This window comes from Mercenaria mercenaria, chromosome 18 (genome assembly GCF_021730395.1).
Source record: "Mercenaria mercenaria strain notata chromosome 18, MADL_Memer_1, whole genome shotgun sequence".
NCBI classification, from domain to species: domain Eukaryota; kingdom Metazoa; phylum Mollusca; class Bivalvia; order Venerida; family Veneridae; genus Mercenaria; species Mercenaria mercenaria.
The window spans coordinates 11,941,187-11,952,172 of NC_069378.1; the positions used below are offsets into that span (position 1 = coordinate 11,941,187).

The 10,986-nt window shown below is 35.7% G+C and overlaps 1 protein-coding gene across 1 annotated transcript; it reads left to right on the top strand.

Moving 5' to 3' along the window:
* The first annotated feature begins 538 nt into the window (after positions 1–538).
* Positions 539–10,724, top strand: LOC128550840 (probable serine/threonine-protein kinase DDB_G0267514). Its single transcript, XM_053530683.1, has 4 exons — positions 539–565; positions 1,927–2,011; positions 9,386–9,500; positions 10,130–10,724. The coding sequence occupies exons 1-4, from the start codon at positions 539–541 to the stop codon at positions 10,722–10,724; spliced, it is 822 nt and encodes a 273-aa protein (XP_053386658.1).
* Positions 10,725–10,986: the final 262 nt, after the last annotated feature.

Consider the following 10,986-nt stretch of genomic DNA (forward strand, 5'->3'; position numbering starts at 1 on the left):
AGAACTCTTTTACAAGACAGGATACCATCATACTGGTATTTAGGATTATTTTTGTTGCTGTAGGTGAGTTTAACAGGCACATTTCTGTTATTCACATAAAAATTTGGTTTTATGTTTTATCTGCCTTTAACTTAACTTTGCTTTGCTTTTCTTTTCTTACTTTACTTACTGGTTAATTGTTATAACACTGTCAGGATATCTAAGTTAGAAAAAAAAATCAATATTTAGCAAAATAACTAACTAACGAACTGTCCGAAACGTTTCACTGACTAGACGTTTACACAGGGAATAAAACGTTTTGTCCATAAAATATATTTTCATACAAGCTAGCTACTGTTAAAATTCAAATGTTTTCTAATTCCATATATAGACACATTTAACATATATAACTTTTATCTACTATATAACTTATAAGCCCCGGAGGGACATTTTAGTTACTTCTTATGACTTATTTGTTACTACTTATTTGTTATTAATTAATTGTTGCTACTTATTTGTTACAACATATGAAAGGTAAAACGCGGTAAACTGCATCATAATGGAGAATAGCCCTAGTGTAAAAGAGGTATGTATACGTCGATTTATCTGGTACAATTATTTTTAGTTTAAGAAAAAGACAGTCAGGATGACAAATGTGTTCAAGTGTTTTAAAAACCATGTTTATTGCTTTATAATGGCTGCAGTACTAAGTATCATCTGTATACTGGGAATAATACCTAATACGTTCTAGTGTAATTTTTACGTTCAAATAATTTTCTCTGAAGATATCCCACCATTTGCACCTATTAGGCCTTCCTCCTACATGTGTACCTATGTATATGTGTTTTAGTTTATCTTTTCCGTAGGATTAAACTACATGATTTCATGTACGAATATTTAATATCTTGTGGAATATCTTGACTTTGGAAAATATGTTTGTAATACAGTTTATATATAGATGGGAATATTCGTCTCCCAGCTACTAGTAACTGTTTTGCGGTAACTCTACAGAGCATTAGCAACGCCAGAAATTTGCACACGAGCCGAATCTGCGGCAAGTGTAAAGAAGTATTACTAGTAATATGCTTTGGATCCTTCTACTGCATTACATCCCTTTATTCGTGTAAATCTTTTTATACTCTGTGCGCCAAAAAAAAAGTTTTATATGAATTATACTGGACTCCTGTTGTTGTCCATTTAAGTATGTCTGCACTTCTTCTTCAAAAACCAAGGTCAGAATTGAATGGAGCTTTTTGAGTTACTGATAAGTGCGTTTGCTTTTGGCACGATTTGTTAGGAATCATTTTTCATATAGTTGTGGCCTTTTTCAAATGCAGATATTTTATGCAAACTTAAATATAGGACTTTTGGCCAGATTTGAAAGAAACTTTGAGAGAAGGGCGTATGAGTTCTCTCAGCAGATTTAGTTACAGCTTTTTGTTTTGGGAATTTGTACATGCTTCAACCTAAAAACACTTTGCTCACACTAAATGAAACTTGGAAATAACTAAATAACTAATAACAGTAGGGGAAACTTCCCTGTCGGGAAATCAATGGTTTTTCCCTACTTTCCAAACGGGAGACTTGTTACTAAATATAGTAAATCGTTTCCCATTCGAGAAGCAAAGTCATCATTTTTTTTACTTGTTTCAATCAAAATGGTCCGGTGCATAACAGTATACATGTTGTCATTAAATGAAATATGCCAATGTTAACTTAAATATTTTATCTAAATTTCTACTGTTCAGCTTTTTTTTACTGTCTTAACAAAATTTTCATTCAACTTTTATATTTCTTAATTTCAAAGTTTACCAAACAGGAAACGTTACTTCCTAATCGGGAAACACTGGTATGTATATTTACATTAAATTTCATTCAGTCAGAATTATGTCCCACTTGGAAGTCGGTCATAATGTTATGAATTTAATGGCATTTCTGTATTTTCAGAATCAAGCTAATACTACAAGTTCAAGAAACATAGTCCAGAAATTAAATGTGATGGGAGCATTATTCGTTTGGGAATTACAGAAATGTAACTATTAAAATAGAGGGAGCTACCAAATTGCTGGAACCTAAAAGCCAAAGAATTTCCCAAAATGTCAGGGGTTCTATTCATACTGGTGTGCATTTATGCCGTTGAATATTCTCCTGACTGGAAATGGTCTGACAAGAAATGAATTGATTAAAATCTATTTTGACGAATGACTAAAGTATTCGGAAATAATTGTTTTTATTCTGTAAACACAACATTAAAATCAGCATACGCCATTTGAAACGAATTATGCGCGAACTGCGTTTACGGAGACGTCCTCAGTCCTACTCCTCTGCAGAAGATGTGATGAACGCAATAAAGCGCGAGTGCAGTGTCTAGGGTATAGAACTATGTGGAAAAGACTGAAAAGACTGATAAAGAAACGACGTCATGAAATTCATGAAACAGCTTTGTCCACATGCCACAGAAGAATGGAAATCACATAGGTTGAAGAGAAGAGTGTATACACTGAAAGGGCCTAATTATGTGTGGCATGCAGATGGATACGATAAATTAAAGCTGTATGGATTGTGTATTCATGGATGTATTGACGGTTACTGTCGTTGAATCATGTGGCTTGAAGTTGCCTCCAGTTATAATGACCTAGCTGCTGTTGCCAAGTACTACATGGACTGTTTAAATCATGTTCAGTGTGCTCCACGAATTTTACGAGCAGATATGGGTACTGATCATTTTGCAGCCGCATTCATTCGTTTATGGATGCTTTGGAAACGGATTACTTAAGACAGAATTGAACAGCACTGGAATTCTCGCAGTACACGACCACAAAACCCGATGTGTGGTATTTTTCCCTGAATTGACTGATGCCCATTACGTGTGGTACTAATAAGAAAAGGGGATATGAATGCGTGCATCAGTCATTATTTTAAACGGAAAGACTTTTGCAGTAGAGAATTTAGAGTGCTTGTAAAAGTTATAAAACCAGTTGTACATATCCATGTTTATCCATTTGATGCCTTAAAATTTTTCATCGAGCTAAATAGTCGTTTTGAAGAATACATATAGGGAAAAAAAGAAAAGAGTTGCATAGCTATATTTGAACAGGAATTCTTCTATACCAAATCTAATATGTCCTTTAAGTGTCATTTTAAAATGTGTCACCCTCCTACAGATTTTATTTGAACTGTGTTGTGGAAGTATATGCATGTTTTGTTAAATCCATGTCCCCTGACTATAAATGATACTCAAATAAAATCGATGGGTTTAACATATTGATACTTTCTATATTTATAGTCTTTCCAATGTGGTAAACATGGACGTTTTCACGTAAGTATATATAAGTACAATGTATAACGATAATTTTGCATTACAACTTCTGGGGTTTTGAACTTACATGTACATGTACTTGAAACTAAGCTTGATATGGCTACATGTTTAGACCATGTTGTCGTGCGTGACTGATGGAGTTATTTTTTCACCGTACTTACAAGAATGCAGAAATAAAAAGTAATCACCTCATTCTTAATTTGTGTTTTCTTAGCAATGTTACAAATATTGGTAATAAAAAGGATTATGGTATAGGGTACTTCAAGATTACATCATTGTTCTGATGTTGTTTATCTTCAAAGGCTGGTATATGTTGCGCAGTTTTCCGCGTCTAGAAAGGACTGATCAAATTAGTTCAGAATGTTATCAAACTTCCAACATTACGCATATAAAGTTGGTCTACTGCATTTACAAGAGTATTTTTATAACTTCCATATAATTGCTATATAAGGAAATCTTACATGCCCTCTTGACAAATCAAAATTCCATGACATTAGGTGTCTGAAAGAGTAATTTTAATGTTTTTCACATGGTGATGTATGTAGGCTAAACCCCTGTCCCCTTGTGGCTTTCTTACGCATATCAAAATTACTTGAAGACATTTGGTAGAAATCTTACAAGTAGTTTTTGAGAAGATTTTTGAAGTTTGTTTCCTTTGGTTTCTAAGGTAAACTTAGCTCTGCATTCAATTACATTATTTGAAGGAATCCTCAAAACAGCCATCAAAGCAAAAATCATGTAATGTTTAGGTGAACTTATCAAAATCACCTTCCAATGTACTTACGCAGAATTCAATATCTAATATGCACCGGACTGTCTCGCAACTATTTCATATCTATCCGCTGTACAACGTAGTTCAATGCAGAGGTATTTTATCACCTCTGATCTTTATCACCATCGTTACAGACTAGAAAATGAATACGGAATTTTCCGGTGATGCTGAGGGGAGCTTTGCTTAAAACGAGTTCGGGGATTTCTCGCCCAGGAACAACGACTGTTAAACTTCTGTAAAGTTGACAAGACTTATGTATGCAATTAGTTTTTCATCAGTCTTAAAACAAACTGTGCCAGATAAAATGCTGAATTGTCTCGATTTACTCAAACTAAAAAATCACCTACTATCTGTACGTCTGTACTTTGATTTACGAGATATTGTTTGTATGAATTGTTGACGACGCACGAGGACACTTCACGGCAACTGCTAGTCATAGGGCAATTACAATAGCATGAGCCCTTTGTGCTCGGTTGAGCTTCTTATGTTACACATGCTCGAATCAACTCTAGTCAACCCGAAACACTTTATTTTTTCGTTACTGTTCATGTCTTAACATGATCACATGAGGTATAAACATGACAGGTATAAAGTGTGATTCGCATGCAAATGTAGAACTGACTACAATGTGATTTTAAATATTACAACATTAGGTAGCATTTGGACATCTGATATTATATTTGATGAATCAAGATACTAACAAGAGCTGTCTGCCAGCCCAACTATTCGAAATTGGTGGAAGTATGGGGTCAAAGTATTACCAGAGATGTTTAGACAAAAGAAGAAAAATAGATAAGACAAACAATTTGGATCCATCTTGCACTATATGGCAATGTGTGGCTATGATTGTAAGCAAGTGTTCAAAGTTTCAAAGCCAAATATCAAACAGCTTTGACAAAGTAAGGAATGGTATGCCAAACTTAATTAATTTCTATGTCAAAAAAGGTAATAAATGAGCTAAAGTCCTTGTTCTAGTTATGTAGTCTTGCCTACATATGTAGACTACGGCGGTAAACAAGTGGCCAAAGTTTCAAAGCCATATGACAAACAGGTTAGGCAAAACATGGACTGGTATGAAAAAAGTCCAAAAATGGCCATAATTCAGCAAAAAATAAAGGTTGACAGACTTAGGTTATGTTATCTTGCCTACAGAAGGAGATTATGACAATAAACAAGCTTCAAAGCAACTTTTCAACTAGTTTTGACAAAACGTTGACATGTACGAATAATGTGCCAATTTCCAAGTCCAAAAAGGGCCATAACTCAGCCAAAATAGTTGACAGGGTTATGTACTCTTGTCTGCAGATGGAAATCATGATGGTAAACAAGTGTTTTAAAGCCACATGTCAAATAGTTTTGACAAAACATGGACTTGTACGAAAATTGTACAAATATCCAAGTAAAAAGGACCATAATTCAGCCAAAATACTTGACAGAGATATGAGCTCTTGCCTACAGATAGAAATTATTATAATAAACAGGTGATAAAAGTTTCAAATCCATATGTCAAACCGTTTAAACAAAATATGAACTGGTACGAAAAACTAAACCAAGATTTGTGAGTTAAAAGGGGCCATAATTCAGCCAAAATCCTTGATGGAGTTATGTACTCTTGCCTCACACTTGACATGGTGATTTTACATCAGTTTTGAAAGTTTCAAAGCTTTATCTCAAAAGGTTTTGTCAAAATGTGGACTGGTACGAAAAACTTAACCAAGGTGTGACGCCGATGCCGACGCTGACGCCGCGGTGAGTAGGATAGCTCTACTTATTCGAATAGTCGAAAAGTCGAGCTAAAATTAGTTTATTAGTAAATGGAATCATCAAATATGATATCAGATGTAATGCTTAGCATTATAATACGTCAGTTTGTTTTGGTTCACACAGAATTGTGTGGAAAAATATGAGAAAAATATGTAAGAAATCATCATATTAAGGGAAAGCAATTCTGAAGAAAATACACCATTTTTACTTGGGTCCATATGACACATTAGCTTATATAAAATATTGTACAGATTGGACAGGAAAAGATCAATTTGGACTTTTGACCCTCAGGTGTTACCTTGACATTTGCACTAGGGGTCTGGGTATTGCATATGACACATTGTTTTATTATGGTGAACATTGGTGTCAAGTAATATTAAAATCCATTAATTGGTGACAGAGTTATCGACCAGTAAGAAAAAATATACTATTGACCTTTGACTTCTGACAGTTACCTTAACCTTTGTATCAGGGATATTGGGTTGCGTAAGACAAGTTGTCTCATTATGGAAAACATTTGTGCTAGGAAATATTAAAATCCCTTCATGAATAGTAAAGTTATAGATCATACAGAAAAAAGGTCTTTTGGACTTTGACCTCCAAGTGAGACCTTGGCCTTTGAATAAGGGGTCTGTGTGTTTCACATGACACATTGTCTTATCATAGGGTATATTTGTGTCAAGTAATAATAAAATCTCTCAAATGATGGTTGAGTTACAGACCGGATAGGTAAAAGTGTTTTTGGCTTTTGACTTCCAAGTGTTACCTTGACCTTTCAGCTAAGGGTCCGGGTTTTGCACAAGTTGTCTCATCCAGAGTAAATATTTGTATCAACTAATATTCAAATCCTGTTTTGCATGTCAAAGTTATAAACCGGACAGAAAAAATAACCTCACCTTTGCTATCGAGGTGGGACCTTTACCTTTATGTTAGGGTTCTGGTTGTTGCGCATCATGGGGAACATTTACGCCAAATAATATTGCAAACCCTTAATGGATGACAGAGTTATGGACCGGACACGAAGCATACCTTGTTCATGCCATGTTAACATTTGACTGCCAAGTGTGATCTTGTCTTTAGAGCCAGGGGTCTGAAAGTTATGCATGCCACATTGTCTTATTATGGGGTACTTTTGTGACAAGTAATATTAAAATCCCTTCGTCGATAGAGAGTTATGGACCGCCCTGTTCACATCTGACTTCAAATTGTGTCCTTGACATTTGAGCTAGGGGTCTGGGGTTTGCGCATGGCACATCGTCTCATCCAGGGGAACATTTGTGCCAAGTAATATCAAAATCCTTTGATGAATGACAGAGTTATTGACTGGACACGAACAGACCGTGTCCCTGCCATGTTAAAATTTGACTGCCAAGTTTGACCTTGACCTTTGATTCAGGGGTCTGAAAGTTGTGCAAGATATATCGTCTTATTATGGGGTACATTTGTGTCAAGTAATAATAAAACCCCTTCATGGATGGCAGAGTTATGGACCGGACAGGAAAAAAAGCCCTGTTGACCTTTGACCTCCAATTATGACCTTGGCCTTTGAGCTAAGGGTGCGGGTTTTGCACATGACACGTCGTAACGAAACACTTTATTTTACTGTGAAGATATACAAGAGACTAGAAAGACAATAATGTGTAAATACAAAAGATTTCTTAAAAGTTGCAAGAAGAATACACAGAGGTTAACTTTAACTTTTTGGGCACTGAAAAAGTTTGCTGCAACACAAAATGACAAATTAAACAAGAGGACTAAGAGACACTAAGTCGTTCATCTGAGCACGCATTATTTTATTTTTTAGCAGTACATCCAGTAGTTACTACAGTATACTGCAGTCTACAGAGTCTCCTTAGAATAATTGTACTTCTGAATATTTCATGTACTGAAGAATACCAACAGCATATATCATAGTATACTGTTTATACAGTAGTACATTTAATATACACTGAAGATAGTTTACTGTATCTACTATAGTTTACTGTATGTACTGAATTATATTGTATGCAATGTCATATGTTGTGTCTGCTCTAGTATATGGAACATGTATGTTCAGCACATGTACTGTGTCAAGACAAGAATACTGATTCTACTGTTACCGTAGTATACTGTATGCACCACAGCATACAGTGGCAACTGTATGTGCTGAAGTATTGTAGTAAAGTATGTACTTTAGTGTGCAGACAATTATTTTTTTTAGAAAGAAGTCAATGTTGGGATGTAATTATTCAGACCAAGTTTGGAGACAGTGCATACACTGGTTCCCGAGCAGAAGCCATTTTATCTACATTAAAGGTTTAGTAACAGCAGCCCCATGTTGCACATTCAGATGTTTATCTTCTTTAGTTACAGTGGTCTATGTGTGCTGTGGGCCGAAACGATTTCCTGCTTTTTGAAAGAGATCAATGTAAGGATGCTACAGACCAAGGTTGGTGGATATCTGGTTTGTAGTTTCTGAGAAGAAGACAACTAAATGAAATGTTCATGATGGACGTTGCGCAACGGACGACGGACGATGAACGCCGGACAACCCACCGATACTAATCGCTAAAAAGCAGCATTTAACTGTATGTTTCCCTGAAACATTCCTTAATCCACTTATTAAGTTAAAATACATATAAAACAAATGAACAATTATGTATGAAACAATGGATATTCTCTCTGAGTTATCCAAACAGAGCAACGCTTTCTGCTGCTATGTGTCTGTATATAAACATAAATATGATTAAATACACAGTTCTTTTACATAAGACGCCATTAACACACAGACTCATGTAACAGAAAAACATTTTGACAGGCTCTATATAGTGTTACCAATATATCATTAATTGTTAAAATTGTCACTGGTCCGTAGAAGTTCACAGCCAGTATAAATTTTTATCTGATATTTTAAGAATGACTAATGATTCACTACAAGTAACAAAATAACATCCCAAGTTCATAATTTCACTCAACATTATTTAACAGACTGCATACTAAGTTCAAAAATGAGTGCTACTCTCGACAACTATCATTTTTTCTTGGGGTTTTACACCTGTTTCAACAGTATCTTTAATTTTGGTCTAACATCAAACAATGAAAACATTATTTCAAGTGTATGTGGTCTGTCGCTAGCACTGTAACGTAGCCCCTTATAAGATGGTTGTAGATTTTCCCCATGATATCATCAACATCAGCAATGTTTGCAAATAAATCTAAATCATCCAGGTTTTGCCTTCAATTTCATTCTGTTTAATATGTACTGCACTTGGTCCTCTGAGGGGTTCCAGACAGGTACTTCAACCATCACTTCTACCAAAGTACACGCAAGCCTCCACACATCTGCTGTTGAAATTTGAGCTGCTTCTTTCCAGCATCATCTCGGATGCCTGGTAAGCAGGAGTGCCAGGCTGTGAGGACCCACCAGCCATAGTTGTCATGACAGTATTCATGCTCCTGAGCTTGATCAAACCCATGTCACGTAACTTTACCACATGGAAATTTTGTGAAACAAGTAAATTTTCCGGCTTTTATATCCCTGTGAATGATTATTGGACCTTGTGTGTGCACAGTGGCTTGTGATACCTTTAATGAAACAGTGAACTTCACTGACATAGTCATGGCATTTTCTTCATTACAGAAGAGACAGTTATCCAATGTGCATCCTTCAATAAGTTCAGAAACCAGGTATAGCTGATCACTTGCTAAGGCATACGCCATCAGCAGTGCACTATTTGGATGCCTTAACTTACTATGTACACAAAGTTTACGGTCAATGAATGGTTTTGCAATCTCCATTCTCTTCATAACAATCTCCTTTATAGCAACTTTAGTCCCATTCCAACGCCCTTCATATATAGTACCAAATGCCCCATTTCCTATTTCTTTACTCTTTCTTAATGTTTAAATCGTTTAAATGCATCCTTGGTACACATGGAGATGCCTGAGTTTGTGACTGAGTGGTGAGTGCCTAAAGCAGGACACTTCCTCCATTTTGTATTCCCACGTTTTAAGTACGTAACAAATAAGTAATAACAAATAAGTAATAAGTAATAACAAATAAGTAATAACAAATAAGTCATAAGAAGTAACTAAAATGTCCCTCCAGGGTACGGAAGCCCTGGAGGGACATTTTAGTTACTTCTTATGACTTATTTGTTATTATTTATTTGTTATTACTTATTACTTATTTGTTATTACTTATTTGTTACGTACAAAATGGAGGAAGTGTCCAGCTTTAGGCACTCACCACTCAGTCACAAACTCAGGCATCTCCATGTGTACCAAGGATGCATTTAAACGATTTAAACATTAAGAAAGAGTAAAGAAATAGGAAATGGGGCATTTGGTACTGTATATAAAGGGCGTTGGAATGGGACTAAAGTTGCTATAAAGGAGATTGTTATGAAGAGAATCGAGATTGCAAAACCATTCATTGACCGTGAACTTTGTGTACAAAGTAAGTTAAGGCATCCAAATAGTGTACTGCTGATGGCGTATGCCTTAGCAAGTGATCAGCTATACCTGGTTTCTGAACTTATTAAAGGATGCATATTGGATAACTGTCTCTTCTGTAATGAAGAAAATGCCATGACTATGTCAGTGAAGTTGACTGTTTCATTAAAGGTAACACAAGCCACTGTGCACTCACAAGATCCAATAATCATTCACAGGGATATAAAGCCGGAAAATATACTTGTTTTGCAAGATTTCCATGTGGTAATGTTACGTGACATGGATTTGAGCAAGCTCAGGTGCATGAATACTGTCATGACAACTATGGCTGGTGGGTCCTCACAGCCTGGCACTCTTGCTTACCAGACATCCGAGGTGATGCTGGAAAGAAGCAGCTCAAATTTCAACAACAGATGTGTGGAGGCTTGTGTGTACTTTGGTAGAAGTGATGGTTGAAGTACCTGTCTGGAACCCCTCAGAGTGCAGTGCATATTAAACAGAATGAAATTGAAGGAAAAACCTGGATAATTTAGATTTATTTGCAAACATTGCTGATGTTGATGATATCATGGGGAAAATCTACAACCATCTTGGATAAGCGGTTAAGTTACAGTGCTAGCGACAGACCACATACACTTGAAATAGTTGATTGTTTTCATTGTTTGATGTTAAACCCAAATTAAAGATACTGTTGAAACAGGTGTAAAACCCCAAGAAA